The following is a 22,229-nucleotide window of genomic DNA, read 5'->3' on the forward strand; positions in this document are numbered from 1 at the left end:
TAATACCCTGTCTGTATTTGTTAAATGGTATTATTTAAGTGTTGTTGTAAAAGGTATGGGAGAGGGTATCTCATTGATAATAGAGCTATTCAGAATGAAGGGGAGCAGTCCTGCACGTTTGTGAGTTGCTAAGGTCTGGGCCAGCGTGAGGCAGGACAAATAGAATAACATCCAAGCAACTTGGTCAATAAAACACTTTTTTTATGATTCAAACAAAATTAGTCCTTTGTCCCAGCATTGGTTTACATGTTAATGCTAAAAGTAGTCCTTGTCATTTCACATGTAATAAAATTAATCCAGGCCAGTTTACATGTATTTAATAAACCTATATCTGTAAAGCCATACAAAATCAGAGTTAAATATAATGTATCTGCCTAGAATAAAAATGGGCGTTATGGACTTAAAATTAGTCCAAGTATTTGAACAGGTTTAGGTCATTTTTATTTGGTGAAGGGAAGTCAGTGTTATTTTCACAACATTTTGCAGATTAAAGAAGTTCATTAAAAAAATATCTTTTCAATGGAGATTTAGTGATCAGTTACAGGGTTTATGACTGTCATGATGTCATTAAACCAGCTGATATTATACCCTTGTAAAGTAAATTTGATTCCTTGCATACAAGTTAGCATAAGACTCTTGCGTAGGGTGGAATTAATATGTCAGCCATAGGTTTTTATTTTTACTGGGGAATGGTTCTGTTTTTATTGTGAGTTCAGGTAGAAAATTTGACAAGATCACTTGATATGGCCGTGCAAACAATCCCAGAACATGTCAGGCTTTTATTTTCTACCTGAGCTAGTTTTGATTTCCTGATACATCAAAAAAATGTCATTTCATGCAATAACTAGGTCATATATAGTTTTGTTATATGGCTTCTGTTACAATGTCTATGTAAATTAGCTCCATCTGTGTCCCTCGTCAAGGGAGATAACCCATTTGATTTGCACCACTGAGTGCCAAGTCAACCATCTTGTCACAAAAGGATGATTTTGACAAAAGCTATTTTAACTGACACTGAATTCTAATTATGTATTACTTGTGAATTCTCTAAATTGTGCGTAGGGAGAATGCACTGATGTATCATAGATTTAAAATTATAGGTAATGATTATTAGTGAAATGCAGTGAATTCTAAATAAAGAGTTTCCTTTAGAGTGATATTAGATAGAAAGTAGATAGAAACATGTTGCCTTCATCAATAATTTACAGTGTGTAATTTATTGACATGTCAAAGTTTATGACTATCGAAGTGTTTCATCAAGTAAATAAGATACTTTGTTGAATTAGCAGGAAAAAACCCAACCAAAAGAGACAATTGAAGAGGAGACTTCCAATGAAATGATGCTGAAAGTAAACTGTAATATCCAGCCTGTGGAACCTGCCCAGCCTACTGGTTCAACCATCTCAGTTATTGAGGGTGAAGATGGGTCGGTGACAGTCCAAAGTGTGAGCCAGAGAGATGATGGAGATCGAACAGTAACTGAAAAAACACGACTCAGACGAACAGAGAGTCACTCACAGGAAGAGGAGAGGGACACTGTAATTGAAAGCAAGGTTACCTCCCCTGGAGGGTCAGATAATTATGTCAAGGATGTCATCAAAACTCGCAGAAAGGTGACCTCCAGGGGCTCTGATTACTTTACAAGAACAGCATATAATATTCGTAAGAAGACAGATTTTGAGGGGGAGGAAATTGAGGAAAGAGACTTTACTGTGGAAAGTGAAAATTTTTCAGCATCCAAGGGAGAAACCTGGGGTGACAGGGCAGAGGCTAAAGTTCAGCTCTCAAGGTCAAAACAGCTGAAAGATGAAGAATCAAAGAGACATGTTTTAGATACTCTTAAAGAAAGAGAACCAAGTACAGACACCAAAGAAAGAGCCCCCTCTCCCCATGGTAAACAGTTGGAAGTTGATCCAAAGCACAGTGTTCTTAATCGTATGGATATCTCCAAGGCCAGCAGTGGTTATGGGACGGGGTCTGATGAGGAGGAAAAAGAAGAAATTGTTCCCATCTTCCACGGTAAACCAGCAGGTAACAAATCTCCTTCTAAATTCTCATCTCAGCCTTACTTTCATGAAATTAGAATTCTAGCACTACAGCTCTATGTGTTCTTCAGATTTGTCTTTGATTAGGTGTTCCATGTTGTCATCTCTTAATTTACATCTTATCATAGAAACATTATCTTCTTAAAAGTAATGTACATTCTCTGCTTCAACGTCCATTTAACTCTAATTGCATGTGAAAATTATCTACAAATGAAGTGCAGATTGAATGACTAAAGTTTTGCAATGCGATTTCACCATCAATCAACTTCACTTTTAGCATGGAATTTTAATACAATAATTAGTCACTGCTTCTGATAACTTGCTTTATCTTTTATGTTACTGACCTTTCATTTACAGATTTTGAAGGCATCTCAGTTCTCAGCATGTTAGAAAAGAATAGTCATGATCGAAAATTGCATCTCACTGATGTCTTAAACTCTAGCACCAGCTGGCGAATATGTAGGCACTGTGTTAAAAGTGTTGTCTTCCCTTACATGTGATAACCCCTTCATTATAAATGTGTGCAATATAGTGTATACAAGATGGTTTTCATGATCCTAACTGTCGTTTTACATCACAGAAAAATACTCTTATTTATAGTGGGTGTTTATAAGTCAAGGCTCTTCCTCTTACTGAGTTTGTTTATTTATCAGAATGGTGCTGTATCCTACTCCATGTAAAATGTTTATTTCTCTTGTATTTAACATTTCTAAGGCAAATAAAGATGTAGAGAAGATTTTATGGAGCAAATTGTATTTTGAAAAGTTTATAATTTTTCATATGGACCAATTCTCTTAATATCTGTGTTCAGGAGCAGTAAATGTCATTTTCAGGATAATTGACACCTTTTGAAGTAGCAGTGTTCTGCCTTGTTTACTTGCAGGTTGTCCAGAGATTAAGTCTATGATGCGAGATGTCTCCACTTCTGAAGGGAAAAATGTGACCTTAGAATGTAGTGTTTCTTGTTCCCCACCCCCCTCCGTCACCTGGTTCCGGGGAGAGAAGGTCATTTGGGACGGGGCCTCATTTGATCCGATGTCTGGAAAGGCTATCCTGGCCCTTCACAATGTGAGAAAGGACCAAATGGGAGAATATAAGTGTGTGTTCAGTAATACTCTGGGGGAAGCCCAGACGAAGGCCAGACTAACTGTTGCAAGTAAGAATTTTACAGAATTTTGTTAATAAAAAGAGGATACGTGTTAGTTAAAGGGAAATAAGTAAAGAAATCAGTTAATTGGGCCATTTCATGTTGGTTTCATCTGTGTTTAGCATTCACATGTGCCTTGGTTTTTTTGACACCCCAGATCTGAAGAAACAAACGTCAAGCGTAGTGAAATTAATTATTTTGATGAAAATCTTTGAATTCTGTCAGTGTCTTTCGACATTTATCTAAAATATGTCTGTTTATATATATTGAGCATTTAATACCTTGATTTTGCTAAGGAATATATCTTTCTATGAGAAAAGTAGATTATAGATATCAAATCTTTTGAATGATGTTGTATTTATGACTATTAAGTCTGAGTGTTTTTGTTTGGCTCGTGTGTTTTGTGAATAAGTAGGAAGGTTTTTGAAAGATGGGTGAACCCAAAACAGAGAAAAATCTTGGAATGGCTTTATCATGAATATTTCTGATCATTGTTCTTAAATTTGAAAAAAAAAACTTTGCAGAAATAAAATGATTCCTAAATAAGGAACCTAAATTCCACAGATTTCAATAATAGTGAAAGAAAACTGCTGTGTATTTAATTCAAGACTAAAAGAAGTCCATCAATAAATCACAGGTGTAAGTGGTAGAGCGCCACGGTTCCTGTCCAGTCTGGTGGACATGACAGTGACGGAAGGTCATGCGGTGTCCTTAGAATGCCAGGTGGTGGATGCCACACATGTATCGTGGTACAAGGATGGTATCATTCAGAGGAATTCAGCAGATTTCAGACAGACTTTTGATGGAGACAAGGCCAAGCTAGAAATCGGCGAAATATTCTTAGATGATCATGGGGAATATACATGTGTTGCTAAGAATGACAAAGGGGAGACAAAAACGTCCTGTAGGATTAAGGTTAAAGGTCAGTGAGATTGTTGATAGAATATTAGAATATAAATCTTTTCTTTTTTTTTTTTTTTTGGCTCATTAAGGAAATGAAGACTAAAACATCACATTTTTTCCTCCCTAAAAGAGATAATTTAAGGTCAAAGTACTCCAAACTTTTTTTTGGAGTACACAGATATATTCATATTGCTACTTTCTGTTTTGATTGCATTTATTAAAGAACTTTATAAATGTTTGACTGGTTGATGCTTCTACATTTTGTATGTCTGATTGTCAGAGTTATAGTTCTTTGTTTTATGTATATGTAAATTTGACCATTTTATTTTTATACTGTAAAGAACTGAAGCTATTCTTAAGTAGATGCTTAAACAAATATAATTTAAGTTTCAATCTGTAATTACTTACAACACTTACTTTATTTGTAAAAAAAAAATTCATAGACTTTAAAAGAATAAAATATACTACTGCAAGGAATGTTTCAGGTAAACGATTTCCTATGTATAATTACAGTCCTATTGTTACAAGAATGTGTCATTGTTGTTTTATTTTGTTGTCTTACGCCACATTACCTACATCCTAAGGTGTTGTCCTATGTTTTCTGGGGATTAGAGGTCATTTAAGGCTAAGACTTTGGACAAACATAATGTAATGCTTGAGTTAGGATAATTGGATTATTTCACCTTAATCTTATCAAAGTCCCAGCCTGTGTGGGTTCCTCCCTCTATTTAGTGATACTGACTTTGTCTGAGATGTCTCTTGACTTTCTAACATTTGCACCTATGCATTGTTTTATTACAGAGAGTGACGGGGATGGAGAAGTGGCCCCTCAGTTCCTCAGTCGACCAGAAAGTAATATCTACAGTTTTGGAGACCTAATTCTCTTAGAGTGTGATGTCATTGGGTCCCCTACCCCCACCCTCACCTGGTATCGTGATGGCACCAAGCTTTCTCCAAATACCCGCGTCAAGACTCTATATGATGGACGGGTAGCTCTTCTGAAGATTTCACAGTCTGCCACGGACGACAGCGGAAAGTATGAAGTGGTGGCCCAGAATTCATGTGGGAAAGTGTCTGTGGACTGTTTGGTGGTTGTTAAAGGTATGGTGCCCTAACCTCCCACTAAATGTGCAGTCATTTCTTTACATTGTCTAAATTACAGACTTGGGTAATTCAAGGCAATATTAAGCATGTCAGATTCAAAAGAAATTCAGGCCGATTAGCCTACTATAAGTAGATAGATCTAATCACCATAAGTGTAGGTATTGAGATGTGTAGCATTAAAAGATTTCTTTACAGTATTCTATGTCCATTGATGATTTGAATTGCATCTCAACAATAGAAAGTTTAATACTTGATAAAAAGATTTCTTTCAATTGTATGAGGAGTACCCAATTAAAGTTTTAGGTTTCATTTTTATCATTGAAGATATTCCATTGATAACATAATACTTTCTTACTGGTATGTGTTTTGTAGGATTTTTAAGTGCACCTTTATTATCAAGGTTTTGTTATGACATTCAGTTTTACAATAGACATGGAGCAAGACATAGATAATTAAACTTAATTATTACTGCATGTTTTCTATGCCTATTCATCTGCTGTATTTATTATTTTTTTTAATGAATCAGCAAAAAAAAAGTCGACTTTGGTAAAAGCTATTATAATTTATTGCAAATTCATGCACTTTATGATATAATTCCATGTAGGTTGTAAAAAGCAATATTAAAAATTCAATTTTTATGTGTGTGTTTTTTTTAAATCTGAAATTTTAACTCTGTAAGGTGTGCCTTTTTTGTGCTGTTGTATCATTTTAAACTCTATTGGTGAAGTTTTAAATCTGCTCCAAAGGAAGACAGGATTTGATGAGATCAGTGAATGTTCTTTGTCCCCAATTGTTTATCTGTTAAAATGAAGTTTATTTACAAACATTTATTGACCTCAAAAGGTGTCCGAGTTTAAGTAACTGTTGAATCATGTAAAAGAATGTTGATGCCAAGTAATCAATTCTAAAAAAATGCCACCTGACACAACATCACGACACTTCAACCTGTCAAAGAGAAATAAATATGTCTGATAATTTTATATTTTTTATCAACAATTAACACACATAGATTTGATGACCTGGAAACTTCTTTGAAAATGAAAGATTTTTTGGGTACCAAGATATGATAAGGTCTCTGAACTTACAAAAACATCGGGAAAATACTAGAGTGTCAAATATACACTTGTTCTTGAACCAGAGAGATGATTCTAAGGAGTTCATGTTTTTTGGATTTGGAATTGAAATCTTGATGCAAGGTAAGGGGAACAGTGTACGGCATTTAAAAAATGCATGGAGAAGTAATTTTGAAGGAGAAATTAGCCTGTTAATTAGCAGTGATGGATGTGTTGATTCTAGATATTGATGTGTACCCAAATATTTTATCACACATACTCCTCATAAGTCAGGATAATCTACAAACAATAGTACAGAAAATGTTTAACAATGTTGTGATACCTTGCAGGTCAGATAAAGAAAATTTAAAGTCATGACTGGTATGATACAGGTACATTATTTTTGATTGGAAACAATATTCAGAGATTTTTAATTGTGAAGAATGACATGGTTTTTTTTTGTTCTTTTTAGCCAAAGAAGGTCCACCAGCAATTCTCCAAGCCCTGAGTGACACGACCGCCACATGTGGAAAATCCCTGACTCTTCAATGTCACATAAAGGGAAGTCCTATTCCTGTAATTCTGTGGAGAAAGGATGGACGAATGATAGGAAACACCTCCGACTTTAAACAGACATACCAGAATAACGTGGCCCTGTTGAAGATTCAGGAAATCATGGAACAAGATGGCGGTTGTTATGAGTGTGTCGCCAGGAATTCTTTTGGAGTTGTTTCCTCAAGTTGTACTATAACAATACAACAAGGTGAGATAGATATTCTATAGATCAGAGCATGTTTTAAAATATTCATAGGCAGAAACATGTTGTAAAATTTTAAAATTAACATAATTGAGTTTTACATATAATTCAGTTTATGCATACAAGAAGAGATAATTTCCATTATTTTCTGTAGGAGAGAAGAGTGAGAAAGGGTCCTCTGGCTATGTCAGTAAGAAGACAGATTGGCTTGTTGGAAGAGGAGGAACTCAACCAGAGGAACTGATTCAGCAGAGGAAGTCAACAAGTGTTCGTCGCAGTGAAAGTGTGCGTGTGACCTCTACCTCTAACCTGGCTCTAAAGCCGACCTTTGAACCCATTGGTGCTAAGTCTCAGGAGAGACCCCAAACTCGCAATACTACACACACAGTGCAAGAGATCAGCAATAAAAATCTCACCAAACAGCAAGACGTCAGGTCACTAAATACTCCAGCTTCAGCAGTTACCAGGGACATCGAAGAAGAAAAAAGACAATCCATCAGCAATATTAAGACAACAAAGATACCCTCTGAAGAGATTGCTAGCAATAACATTTCTGAAAATTCCACTTTGCAGCCTAAATCTGAACTCCAGAAATCACATACTCAAGTCATTTTGCCAACTGATTCACTGAAAGATTCGCAGAAAAAGCAGGCATCTATTAAAGATGAAAAGACCATAAAAGCAAATGATCCTCCATGGAAGAACATATCTCTCCGGCGAACAGAAAGTGCTCGAGTGACAAATAATTACAGCCGAGAGAAACCTCTGACATGGAAGAGGGAGGAGACGGAGAAATCTGAAAGGACAGTCCCCACAATTGTGGTAGAAAATACTGACTCAAAAGTAGATAAGCCTAGTGGATGGAGACCGGTAGTGATGGACACAAGTGCAGAAAAGCAAACAGTGAACCTCCGGAGGTGTGAGAGTGCCAGGCTTGAAAACAAAAGCAATATCGATATTATTTCCAAATTTCTGTCAAATTCTCAAAACAAGGAGAAAAGAGACTTGAATGACAATAAGATAATATCTGTTGAGACACCACAGAAGGATACTGCTGTAGCAAAGTTGAAGACAGAGACCACTGGACTGAATAGGAGTCAGAGTATGAGAATGTTGTTTGAGAACATGGAGGCCAAGAAGAACACGACTCCGGCTGCAGCACCAGTGATGGCATTACAAAGGAGAGAACAGGGGCTGAGAAGAACATCCAGTCTGAAGGTCTTACCTGGGGAGATGGAGTCCTTCAGAGCAGAGCACAAAGCAAAAGTAAGTACCCAGGTCCAATTAAGTAAAGAACTGTTTGTCTCCCTTTATCTGTGAGTGTTATCTCCCCTGTGCATTCACTAAAAGTGAGAAAAGTGTACTGGAAAATATTTACAAACCACAATACTTCCTTTCTTTTATTTACTTATCCTTGTACATCAAAGAGTTTTAAACAGATTAGCACAATTTTAAATCACCATTTTTTGATTTCAACCTTAGAAGCCAAAGTGGCTTCCAATTAATTAAATCAGGCATTATTGCCCAATAAATACTGATAATGGGTGTGTTTTTGATCTAAGGCACGCTGCATGCTTTCTGATGAGATGTGCTCCATCTGTCTGTTCTTATCACCAGGAACTGCTGTAGATATATATATACTTTCTGTTTACTTGGCGATGATGCCACTTCATTGCTTGTGAGCTTGCAGCACCTTTTCTTTTTTCCTTCAAAAACTACTGAAGGTCACAGGCAATGTGAGGAAACCTAGGTTGTGTTCTAACTCCATTGTTTCTTGGAGATTAGGAAACTATTTATTATTCTGTTGAGAGGTAGGAATGTGCATGATGTACTTATCATAAATTGCTTGTTGAATTTTTTTCTGTAGAATTTTTATTTAACTCTATATAAAAAAAGAAATATCTTTATAATGATTTGTAGACTCCATGTTCTGGCATGTGTACATACAATTAGCCTGAAGAAAATAGGTTTCATGTTTTAATTTATAATTTCTAGGTGTGTTGACTTTGATTATATTCCTAGATTTCAGAATGTTTGCATCAGGTGAGGGATCTATGATCATTGTCCTATAAAAGCACCATGCAACTTTTCCCATTGTAAAATATATCAAGGAACCAATAATTATTATATCTGTTTAACTTAAGAATCCCAAATTCTTTGAAAAAAAAAAGGAAAACATATTTATAATACATTGGTTTTGTTTCATCCTATCTTTCTCCAGATTTTTCCTATCAAAGATACATGCACCATTTTATGTTTTCTTGTCTTACTAAAAATTGTATTAGTTACTTAGTGTCTTACATGTCTAGGTTGTGTAATGTGTAAATTGAGTTATCTGCCCCTCAGACAGATTGTGTCCATTTAGCATGCCACTTTTTTCCCTCCCCTGGTGGGATTAACTGACCATATCACACGGACTCCCTCTGTGGAGATGCTGATTAAGGATTTCCCATAATTCTTCTCCATCTTGTCTGATTCTCTGCCCTGTACCTGCCAGTACCCGCTGATTTTCTCACAACTCTGTGAATCTGCCTAGAGCCGGTGTGCACTGTTTGTTTACAAAGTTTTTTGTTTATCATGTGGATCACAGCCAGCATCAGTTTACTGTATACCTAAAATGTAGACAAGATGATAGAGGCCCCACAATGGGGTGTTCAATTTTCATAAATCACCTGGAGGTTTTTTGTAGCAAAATGAAATTGTTACATGATTGGTTTTATGGCTTTGTACTTCATTTTGAAGGGTAATATAAAGTGTAGATTCCTACTGAATTCCATGTCTGTTTTTATTAACTTGTTTATATAACAGATTTTAAATTTGATTTGACCGACTTCTATTGAAAATTCCTATCTAGAAAACACAGCTTTAGAGATTATAATCTGCCTGTTGCAAATTTTAACATTTTTTTTCTTCAAGAAGTACAAACTAACTTTCATATTAAATAGATATCACATAATGGAATTCTAATGCATCTCATTTGGGGGAGGGGGTTACATTTTTTATGTTCTACTGTATTATGAATTTTACATATGTGATACATGTATATGTTTATTTTCTAACAGGAAGAGGCATCCAGGTTCTCCAGCAGGCACCCAGACACTTCTGTTACCATGGCATCCTATGACACAATAGAAGATGAGGAGGAATTACATAAGTTGGTAGGTTTTATTTCTCCCTCCCACACAGGTATGCTGGGAGAACCCACAGACACAATTTGTCTCATTCCAGCACTCTCAGAAAATGGGAAGTCTCAGCTAAAAGTACAACCAGACCGAAGATTTGGCACAGCTTTGTCATAATTCATATGTCTATTAATAGTGATAGATTATCTTGGACCAGATCTGGTACACTTTCTCTTCACCTGTGACAAGCTTGAATGTTCTGCTGTATCTGAGTTAGACATGTACATTTGTACTAAGATAGGTGCCTTTGATCTTGTACAAATCACTATAAGTAGTGCTATAAATACCAGAACATTCTACTATACTTAACACATGGTCAGTGGCCAGCTGCCTGTAATATGTATAGACAGGTAAATTCCATTTAATAGGGGCAGTGAGGCTGCAGCACCCTTTAATACTAATAAACAGAAGCTTTGAAAGATGGAAAGAGATCATCTCACATTTGTGTAAATTAAATTAGAAGTATAAATCAGGAGAGATCATTTATAAGATGTACATTTTTTGGTGCTTTTACGATAAATGTTCAAACTGAGTCACTAAAGATGAATCTAAAGAGTTAATTGTGATGTATACAAATATTTCAAAAATTTTGAAAACTATTCTGAAGTAGCTCTTATGAAGTTCAGACTAGACATTATTGTTGGTATGTGGAATCTGAATTCTCTACCTACACCTGAATGTTGCTGTTAATTAGAAATGAATAAATAGGGGGCTCGGTGCCAGAGGCTGGTGACTCAGTGCTGTGCTAGCAACCCCAACAAGGCTCTGACAAGACTCTTAGCGGAATGTCTTCTTTTTATCTCCTCGGCTTGTAAGATAATTAACTCAAGTCATTTTCAATTCTTACGCAGAACCTTTTTCGTGCTGTTCCTGCTTGTCAGGTGTTGGCAAGCTTTGTGTACTTAAAATTTTGCAACTATTTAATTGTTGGCAATTTCACCAGAAGTTTTAGAATGGCTGAAACGTATGTATGTGCAAATATTTCTTTGATTTGCACAGAGGGCAAATTGGAAATCTAATGACATGTGCAAACAGCAAATTTTTCATTTAAGAAAAGAGAGAAACAAACCAAAAATTTAACTAAAACCAACATTTGCTATGAAATCACTAATTTTTGTGGGGATTTAATTTTCATGGTTTTCGTGGAATGAAGAGACCCACGAATTCTTGTCCTCAACAAAAATACATGTAATCTGTACACTTCCTCAAACTCCAAATGAAATCCTCGTTAACTTAATTCCCACAAACCATGAAAATATGACTCCAGAAAATAAGTGATTTTACAGTATTTTGTCAATATGTCTTGTACATATGCCAAAAACCAAAAAATATATTTTGTATCTGATCTGTGAACTGGAATAGTATTGGTTTTTACTACGTATGTTCTCCTTATTTTATTGTGTGTCCATCACAAGAAAGATCATTTTAAACAGCAACACATACTGATTGTTTGCCGATTGGTGCTCTGTTAATTGAGATTTTGGCATGGGTTTTATGGAAGCATTATCGAAAACAACCCCATCCATTTAAATCTCTGAGGAACAGAGTGAGACAACCAATAAGTGTTGTTCTGTATGTTGTTGACACCAACTCCATGTACCTAGACTCAGGTATGTGTTGTTTTATATGTTGTTGACACCTTTTCTGTATTGTTGGACTCTGTATTGTATTGTTTCGGTCAGTGACTTGGTTGTTTCATTGGATTGAGTCCCAGGTTTATCTCTAGACAGAGATCTTCTTGGCTCTGATGGGGCAGATCCCCCCTCAGAATTCAGAAAAACAAGATCCATATAGCTAATGGATATTCTGCATAACTCATTACCCCACGCACAGGGATTCATATAAATTGTAGATTTTCATGCTTTTTTCCCCAGTGATTTTATCTGAGGTAAAATTGCTCAGTCATAAGATTGCAATGACAAGGCTATTTTGTTTTTCAAAGAGGGAATTTTATGTTTTAAGTCATTAGTTGAGGTATCAAACATTAAAATATTTAATACAAAATACAGAAAAAGTACAAGGATATTTGGATGCATTCTTGCTTCTCTATTAAAATAACATAAAAATATCATTTTTAATCTTGAATTCTTGTTCAATCAAAGTCAGTTCCTACAGCTCTTTTACAAAGGTATTACAATAAATTGCACAATATATGTCCTTGAAAAATTATATGACTGTCATTCGGTGAGAAGACTTTTTTTGGGATATTAAGTAATGTTGCCACCTGTTGCAATTGTAGCTCAGCAAATCTGAGAACTTTGAAGAGAGAAAGAAAATCCGAGCCCGCATGAAGGAGATTAGAGAAAAGAAACAAAGTATGTCATAAATTCTATCTTGTAAAGCATGATCACTTAAGATAAAATGTATCAAATTCAAATGGAAAAAAATAAAATATCCAACAGTGGCACTTTAGATTGCATATCTATATGCTAACCATGAAAATATCTGAAATCAAAACATTTGAAAAACGGAATTACTTTTGATTATTACTCATAATACTAGCTGGTCTCTGCCAAAAATCTGTATTTTCTGCAACAAAAATGTTTTTCTTCATATATTAAAAATGCACTGTTGCAAATGAAGAGTACTTGAAATGAAAAATAGATCTTGAGAAAAATGTTTCATTGAGTCATCATGCTATTGCAGAGGAATGGGAGGCCAAAAGATTACAGAGGGAATCCGAAACAGATTTTGTAAAAAAGAAGTTTGAACAGTCTGAGAAAGAGAAAGTGCAGAGATTGAAAACTTTTGAGAAGACAGCAAAAGAGGCTTCAGCAGAGCGTGAGAGAATCCTCCAAAAGGGGGAGGACCTCATTAAAGATAAGCTGAAGCATGCTGATGAGGACAAGAGGAGGCACCTGGAGACTTATGACAAGCTTGCCAAACATGAGGACAAGAAAGTCACAGTCCAGAAAACACCAGGTGAGCCTTGTGTTCCCCTGTCACCATGTGATCAGATGCTGTATGTGTGTATATCGCCATGCAAATTTTATTTATAACCCTACATCCAGGGAGAATATTGCATGAGAAATTAGTTTATGGAAGCTTTATTTTAATCTATATTTGCACTATCTATTACTATATATATATATATATATATATATATATATATATATATATATATATATATCATAATAATTCATTTTAATCATTATTTTATGCACATTGCATGGATGATCTAGCTTATATTTACTAATAAAAAATACTTTTTTCCTGGATTAAGCATATTAATTAACAAGGGAATAAATGATGTATCTTTGTTGGGTATCTCTTTTGGGGGGCTGGTCTATCACTATTAACCCCTATTTCTTCTGTTCACTGGTAGATGGAGTAATTCGGACCACAATAATCAAAGATTCAATATTAACTCCTGTCAACTCCTCCAAGTCTAACTCAGGTAAAAACCTCCCTACTTCACAGTACTATGTGCACACTTTCCAGATTTGTCTTCTCTTTTTATCTCTGCAATAAGATTTTTAAGTGCCTTTTCACATAATTTAAAGCATTAGTTATTGAAGTATTTGCAGAATATTTTTCTTTACATCATTATAAACATTTTAAATCATAAGCAATGTTGACATTTTTAGATTTAGAAGTCAAGTATGGAATTAAAAATACAGCAAAATCTTTAGAAAAATTTTAAACCAGAGGCATATATAATGAAGAAAGTCATTAGTAGTGATAAAATTACAGCTGCATAGAAGCAATATTAATTGATGGGTGCAATAAAGAAAAGTGTTTCATCTTGCAAAGTAATGTTTCATCTTACAAAGCAATTCCACATTATAGCAATATATAAGCATTTATGATGAAGCAGATAAAATGTAGCTTATAGCATGCTTGACTTCCCCATTAACAAAGAATGTGCATGTTTTACATGTGTGTTTTCCTTTTTGATTGCATCATGGAATAGAAGAAGCTGCTACATTCTTGACCAATCAGCTGATCAATACATTATCCCCTGTAACCAGTGGTAAGATAACCATCAAAACCGAATCCTGGAACAGCCGAGACGGTGTTACGAGCACATCTGAAAAATCACAGTCCTGGGGAGGTAGCCATACATTTCAATTTTACAAACAGCTGTTTCACAGTTGTTAATTCAAGTTTTCAACTTTGATAAAGTAAAAATGGTATTATTCGTCTAATTAATATGTTTTATTAATTGTCTAGCAAATTCTTTAAAATTGTGAATTTTTTTATGCTAAAATTCATGACATCATTGAACAGTGACACCCATCGTCACTTAAATGCTAAAAATCTATTTAAGTTTGACAAGTTCCCTATTCTCTTTACCTCATGAAAGAGGTAGAATGAGTGTATCATCTTGTGGTGAATGTATAGATATCATTTATTGTGGAATTGGTAAGGATTCAAATGGTCAATAACTGATGACTGATAAATGTATAGGTATGGTTTATCATTTATTGTGGAATTGATAAGGATTCAAATGGTCAGTAAGTGATGACTGATGACACATTGTCCAGTAGCTCTATAGTAGATAAAGAGTACACAACCTCCAAGGTGATTAGGTCAGTATCTGTCAGCGGCTCCTCAGTAGATAAAAAGTACGTGACCTCCAAGGTCAGTATCTGTCAGTGGCTTTATAGGAGATATAAAGTACTTGACCTCTAAGTCCAAGGTCAATGGTTCAGAATAGAAAGAAATCAAAGCATTGCCTATAATGGGGATTTGGCATGTATCAAAATGGTAAAGAACTAAGGATTACAGTGCTGTCAAGAAGTGAACTGGTCTGAAAGACTTCTTTGTCAATGAACTTACTGTAGTATGTGTTAATCATTATAGCTTGTTGTGTTGCTATTTCTTTTGTTTCCAGGGTAATGTAAAACACCTTGTAAACTGTTTTAGTATCGACAATGTGTATCACAACATTGCGATAGAAACTTTCAAAAGCAAGCAATATATCATCATCAAATACAGTCAATTTAAGAAACAATCAGTCTTTGCGTCATCTTGTCTATACTTAATTTTGCTGTTTTGGCATTCCATAGTGCTGCAAGGAACATAGAATGAGGTTGTTTTCCTATATATTGGCAGTGTCTCATCAGTCAACAGAAACTTACTTAATCTGGATTCAATTATTGGCAAAAATAGATATGTGTTAGATGCATACAATATTGGCAACAATTAGTACATCACTGATACTTGAAAATAAAAGATATAAGTGCTTGTTATATTTTGGGATCTTTTCTGTTTAAAGTGATTGTGTGAAAATGTGTATGATTTTTTTCCAATTTTTTTTTTATAGATTTATTGTTGTTCCTTTTCTGATTCTGTTCAGTTACCTGTATCTATATTGTAATCCAGTGATGTTTGTATTCATGTGGGGATATTTTATTTTCTATTGAAGCCAAACCCGCAGGGCCACAAGGGGCCAAGGCCATGTTCCAAAAGATGGACAATGCTGCTCCTAAACCAAAGTATGTATCTTGTTTGTTCTTTTAATATTGAAATACTCAAAGGGTCAGCTATAGGGATTGATCTTATAAAGTTAATCCCCAATAGAATTGTGTGTTCTCTGCATGAATTATGAACCTTCATAGAAATGAGACATATAGAGAATGGTAGTTGAGAATTCAAAGAGACACTCGAGAATCCTATGGTCTGAGTATTTGATCATGTTTGCAGCAGGCTGAAGTATTTTAGGCAAACATTCTGTTTGCTTTCTATAAACTTGATGACTAAAATAAGATAAATTGGATACCAAATTTGGATTGTAAAAACTATTTGGTTTGACCTTAGCAAAAGTGTTTCTGGTGTAAATTTTATTCTGATGTTCAGCCAAGTGTTAGAGGAGTTTGATACAAATATGCTGCACAAGGCTGAGTATAGTTCAATGTTTAAAATCAAAGCAAATAGATGTAACTCCTTTCTAGAAATGATTTAAATCCTTGAGCACAAGTGTCATGATAAGACGAAGCTTCCATTTCAAAATACTACAGCATGGGTTTAAAAAGAGGAATTATTCTGCTCTCTGGTTGTGATGACAGAAATTACATAATGTATTTAAACATGTTTTTAAATGCATAAAAAATAAGTGATCATTAAACCCAACTAATGTCACAAGTAAAATTTGCTGTTATTCAGAGTTATTAAGTCATAGAATATTGATGAAAAGTACTGTATTAATTAGCATGTGTTAAAGACAAAAAGCAATGTATAATTAAAGAAGGAAATTCAAGGACTATTTGAAGTGTGGTGCAAAGTTGTTAACTGAACCATCAATTTCACTTCAATTAATGCTCTACAATTCAATGAAATTTTATGAAACTGAAGTCTTAAAATACAGTGTCTAGCAAACAACCTTTTACTTGTTGAATGTAAATAACATATATTTTTACTATTCAAATTGATCTCCTATCATTTTTTTTTTTTGCTTCTATATTTTGAAAATTTTCTTTGAATTCCTAATATGACCAGTGACTTACAAAACACTGAGCCACACTTTGAATGGTTTTTCGTTTTTTTAAATGGATTGTCAATATTATGATTCTACCACTTCTGCATGTACTAATTTGAAATAAGCCTTTTGTCCATGTTTGTGGAACCTTTATTAACCTACTCTCTGTCATTTGTGCAGTGGTTTATTAACTGTGTCATACGCCAAAAAGGCAGCAACCACATTGCGGCGAAATGCTGCCTCAATCAAACAGGAAATTCTCCGATTCTGTCAGAACAGCACAAGGGAGTATGAGGTATAACGGCTAGCCCTGCAGGCTAGCCATTGGTCAGCAGCTGGCTCACCGCTAACCTGTAGATATATCACCAGTCTTTTATTTATTGTACAGTGTGTTCCTACCTACAGTTTTTCTCTAACATTTCTTGTTTTTCATACTTTAATTTTTTTTGTGCATTATATAAAGATTTATCTCCTGATTTTTTTATTTTTTAGATTCTATTAATATGACCTTGCTAACATGAATGAATTCAATTTTGATACAAGTTACTTTTTGTGTTTTTTTTATTGCATTTTATTATTGGCTGATGAAATTCATAACTAATTCTAAATATCTGTTGAATATAAGATAGTTACAAGAAATAAAAACAGATTTGCAAAATGGTTTCATTAATTTTAAGAATTGAACAATCTTTGCAATAGAGCATCAGGGAACAGATGAATGTGTTTTGACATTCTGCCAGTTTCAGATAACCTGTTCTTTAAATACATACATTAGGAAAATGAAACGGTGGCCTTCCAAAGTTGATTTTTTTCCCAGCAGCTTAATAGTTTGTTTGCTTATGTTTTTGCTAACATGTGCTAACATTTTGTCATTTTTAGTTCATTATGTGGTAGAATTAGAACTTATTGTTTATACTAGAGCTATACACGTAGAAACTAATTTTTCTCTTTCAGATATTATTATGACTAAGGTTTTTGAAATTTAGATACAGTTAATAACTAAATTTCAAAGACACTATCTTTAGGTTATATACATATATTTATACAAGAGACTAACAAGTTGATGCTTATTTTACTGAAGTAATTTAGCGCCCGGGGGAGGAGGTGGTAGGGCTCTGGTACGAAGTCCTAGCGCTATCAAACAAATGTTACTGGACTGGACAAAAGCCATGACACAGGAGTACGAGGTAACACATGACTGCATGCCATTGTCATGGAAACTGGTAGACATGCATGAGCTACTGTGGTTGTTATGGTTGCAAACAGCTCTGAAGTGGAAGTTGTACATGTACAAATGCGTACTACGAATATATGTGCCGGATTTGGTTGTGCATAGTATACTTCGCTGTTTAAGTAGAGTGCTTCATGCAATTTTTTCTACTGTAGACGCAATGCATGCAATAAGAATAAAGCAATATAGTAGGTGCATGTTCAACATCTCCATTTCAGAGCAAAAAAAGTACAAAATAAAATAAAATTGGGCCCCTGTTCTTAACATGGTTGTGTAGTAATTGATTAACAGTGACCTCAGCTCATGTCAATTTGACCCCATGCACATGGTTGAAGACTAAACAAGGAAGGGAGGTTGGAGTAATTATGAACAATTGTTATCTTCCAGGGTTTTTAATGTTCTAAGTATGAGTGCACCAAGTTTGGTACTGGGACTGTTCTTTATTTGGGGTATTTACCGGATGTTAACTGAATATTGAGACTAACTTCTTTATTAACTGCTTTACTAATCAAAAGTGTGTTTGCATATACTGGTAGTAATTATAACCAAACTATTGTTTTTATTATACAATTGTAATCTAATAAACTAATACACCTCAGTTCACTTTTTAAATAACATCGAATTCTGTATTTTTAATTATTATGATGACATCTAGTAATTTAATCAGAAAATAAGCTAAAATTACTAAGAGATTCTTAAAAATTCTTTTTTTCATTTCACACTAGAACATGTTAAGGTATGATATATATGTACATGCCTCTATTGGCCTGTTTTAGAATGTGGAGATCACTAATTTCTCCAGTAGCTGGAATAATGGTATGGCATTTTGTGCCCTGATTCATCACTACTACCCAGAAGCTTTTGACTTCAGCACCCTGGATCCAAAAAAGAGGAGACACAACTTCACTCTTGCCTTTGATACAGCTGAGTAAGTGTAAAAATACTTCAAACCTTCATTAAGTAGGTCATGATGATTCCAGATCTGTTAAAGTTTGAATCTATGAGAGTTTGAACCAGAGTAGGTCATGAGGACTTCACACCTGTAAGAGTTTGAATCAGAGTAGGTCATGAGGATTTCTATGAGGATTCTAATATGTAAGAGTTTGAACCAGAGTAGGTCATGAGGACTTCACATCTATAAGAGTTTGAATCAGAGTAGGTCATGAGGATTTCTATGAGGATTCTAAATATGTAAGAGTTTGAACCAGAGTAGGTCATGAGGACTTCACATCTGTAAGAGTTTGAATCAGAGTAGGTCATGAGGACTTCACATCTACAAGAGTTGAACCAGAGTAGGTCATGAGGACTTCACATATGTAAGAGTTTGAACCAGAGTAGGTCATGAGGACTTCACATATGTGAGAGTTTGAATCAAAATAGATCTTGAAGACTCCACATCTATGAGAGTTTGAATCCAAGTAGGAAATGAAGACTCCAAATCTGTTAAAGTTTGAATCAGAGTAGGTCATGAGGAACAACACCCCCCCCCCCTCCCCTCCTTTATGAGAGAATTTGAAAGTATGTCATGAGGACTTCCCATTTGTAATAGTTTGAATCTGAATATATGAAGATCATGACACTTCCCTTTCTGTAAGAGTAGGTCATGAGGAAGCCCTGTCTATTAGGGTTTTGAACCAAAGTAGTTCATTAGGACTCCTCATTAGAGTAGGTCATGAAGATCCCCGCTCTGCAAGAGTTTGAAGCAAGTACATTTATGAGTTCTCCCCAATTGTAAGTTTGAACCAGAGCAGATTATAAAGAGTCCCATGTATGAGAAATTGAATCGGAATTGGTCAAAGCATGAAGCTTAATTAACACTTTACATTAAATTGTCAGGTATCTAAATGGTAAAACGACACTCATTTACAAGAGAAATCAAAAGATTTTATGATAAAAAAGCGAAAAAAATACGGAACACTAACCTGTATTTTCTCTGTGATTGTGTTGTAGGAAGTACGGAGATATAGCTCCTCTGTTAGATGTTGAGGATATGGTGCGGATGCAGAAGCCGGACTGGAAATGTGTCTTTACCTACGTACAAAGTCTCTATCGTAAACTACACACGCACGAACGCAACAGAACAATGGCCACGGTCGGCGAGTGACCGCAACACATAGCAATAACGTAACGCAAACTTATGGAAACTCAGACATTTGAAATAAAATATATTTTTTATTTTCATGATTATGTTACTAGAAATCCACAAACCTCACTCCTTACTTTGATGCCAAGCTCAGTTTGTGTTCAGTTCCTAGGGCTCTGTCATTAATGTGTTTATCTGTGTACAGGTTGTTCAACCTTTTGCATGGAGTCCACCATGATACTAATTAAAAGTCACACGTGCCAATATTTATTTCTTTTTAGATATAGCCACGCCAATATTGTACATATGATTTATTAGGCTTTAGAGATTTTTTTTTATTTGTATATAATTGATTTCTTTGTAACATAAACTGTAATATTTTTGCAGCATTAAATGAATATTACTAGCAATAAACTTTGATATTATAATTTAGTGTTTTCGCAGTGATATATATTTGTTGGAAATCCAATGTTAGATGTTTATGCAGATATATATGTGTGTGCAGCAATATACAATATTCATGTATGTTATTGTAGATTAAAGTGTTGCGTATGCGCAAAGGATCTGAGAGCGATCCTTTCGCGCAATTTCTATGTTAACGTGTAGAGACATAACTTTTCTGCCAAAGCTTTGTACATGTTAAGAGTCACTTTATACAAATCATTAAATGATGAATTAAAGAAATAAAATAAAGTGAAAAGTGAGAGCTCCACGTTTTATTTAGAGTTTGATCTGGCATTTAAGATAATGCAAGAAATGATGAGATCAGAATTGCAGGGCTGTCGCCAGGTTTCTGGAAAGGGGTAGGGAGGGGTATCCCTCTTCTAGACCAGATTTTTTTTTTAATAAACGGGTACCATTTTGGTTGGTTCTGATGTATACTTAATTTTTTTTTTTGGTACATTGAATTGTGGCGGTCAAACGGGTTTGATAGCCGGTGGCCGGGTGGCTCAGTTGATGGAGCACCTACTGGAAATTAAGGGGGTTCGAATCTTGGTCTGGTCTGTTGCATTTTTCTCCTATTACATTTGATGCCCTGCCATGCTCTGAAAGTAAAAGCTGAAGGACCTGCTAAGGAAGATCGTGGGTTGGTGTCTTAGGCCGGGGCTGAAGACCTTTAAGGAGGGGGGAATGGCGGTCAGACGGTTCGATCGCCGGTAGCCAGAAAGCTCAGTAGGTAGAGCACCTGACTGGAGATTCAGGGGGGCCTAGGGTCGAATACCGGTCTGGTCCGTCGCATCTTTCTCCTCTCCTGTTGCAGAATAAATGATAGCAGCATTGCTTTAAACACGAAAAATGAATTTATTTTGTTTCAAAAAAGATTTTTTTTCGATCTTTGCACCCCTCGTTCGAACAGCCTGTAATGCTGTATACATAGGTAGCCAGTGTTTTGAACTTTTCTCATGATCGGTCGACCAAAGCTTCTTTTTATCTAGGACTATTGCTTTTGTCATATTTCTTCATTCTTATGTCATAATTATCCATTCCTAATCACCACTAGCTGAATTCTGCTATCGCGTCAAAGATTTGAATAAGTGATAGAATTTCATTTCCCTTAGGGGTTACCAAGGCCAGAAATTAATACAAAGGCAGAGAGACAACTATAAACAACCAAAATGAATTGTTTAATCGTATTTGATCTGTTAATTAAATTCACGTCTCGCACACATGCATATTTTATTTTTGTTTAAATTTTAAATTCTTGATTTTTTTTCTTTTTTTAATTTTTGTCAGTTGCATTGGTACATAAAACCCCGACCTTTGGTGACTATGCCATACTTATCTCTCGGTGCATATGTAAAAAAAAAAAAAAAAAATAAAAATAAAAAATAAAAAAAAAATCAAAAGCTAGGTTATTTAATTACATTTTCAAAACTCTAATGCGTAAAACAGCCACTGTGCCTAGAATTTCCCATATTTTGGAAACTTAGGTGGACGGTTCATGTATGGAGTCCAGGCATCCTGGTCAAAGCAGAGCCATACACGAGTAATATACAAAACGTGACCTAGTGAAAACTAAAGCATTGAATTTTTTTTAACTAAATATGATAACTATAAACATGCCTTTTTGTAAAAAAAAAAAAAAAAAAAAAAAAAAAAAAAAAAAAAATCGTTCATTCTGAAGTAGTGACTTGAGACCATCATCCATAAATACATGTATTTCTTACTCTATCGACAATTACAACCGGCCAGTTTAATGTGGAATTGTAGCTTCTCTTCAAAGAAGGATTTTTATTTAAATACAAACACTGCAATATTGGTTACACTGGATATGTATAAGTTGATGTTCAGGCCATCTTTAAA

General features: G+C 34.9%; 1 protein-coding gene across 6 annotated transcripts in view; it reads left to right on the top strand.

Annotated features, from left to right (window-relative positions):
* LOC133205958 (muscle M-line assembly protein unc-89-like) overlaps positions 1-20,629 on the top strand; it is a 38,804-nt gene extending 18,175 nt beyond the window's left edge. For 3 of the 6 annotated variants that reach the window (XM_061341863.1, XM_061341860.1, XM_061341862.1), the window contains 15 exons: positions 1,287-2,031; positions 2,929-3,201; positions 3,830-4,114; positions 4,897-5,196; positions 6,724-7,014; positions 7,163-8,274; positions 10,071-10,166; positions 12,430-12,505; positions 12,837-13,112; positions 13,516-13,587; positions 14,104-14,244; positions 15,562-15,631; positions 17,693-17,798; positions 18,619-18,770; positions 19,793-20,629. In XM_061341863.1, coding sequence (XP_061197847.1) covers positions 1,287-2,031; positions 2,929-3,201; positions 3,830-4,114; positions 4,897-5,196; positions 6,724-7,014; positions 7,163-8,274; positions 10,071-10,166; positions 12,430-12,505; positions 12,837-13,112; positions 13,516-13,587; positions 14,104-14,244; positions 15,562-15,631; positions 17,693-17,798; positions 18,619-18,770; positions 19,793-19,946 — 4,149 coding nt within the window. In that variant the 3' untranslated portion in view covers positions 19,947-20,629. The remainder of the gene's footprint in view (positions 1-1,286; positions 2,032-2,928; positions 3,202-3,829; positions 4,115-4,896; positions 5,197-6,723; positions 7,015-7,162; positions 8,275-10,070; positions 10,167-12,429; positions 12,506-12,836; positions 13,113-13,515; positions 13,588-14,103; positions 14,245-15,561; positions 15,632-17,692; positions 17,799-18,618; positions 18,771-19,792) is intronic. The other 3 variants (XM_061341861.1, XM_061341859.1, XM_061341864.1) reach the window with 3 other exon arrangements.
* The last annotated feature ends 1,600 nt before the right edge of the window (positions 20,630-22,229 follow it).

The sequence above is a fragment of the Saccostrea echinata genome, unplaced genomic scaffold (genome assembly GCF_033153115.1).
Source record: "Saccostrea echinata isolate AGI-Se365-2 ecotype Australia unplaced genomic scaffold, CSIRO_AGI_Sech_v1 ptg000054l, whole genome shotgun sequence".
Classification (NCBI taxonomy): Eukaryota; Metazoa; Mollusca; class Bivalvia; order Ostreida; family Ostreidae; genus Saccostrea; species Saccostrea echinata.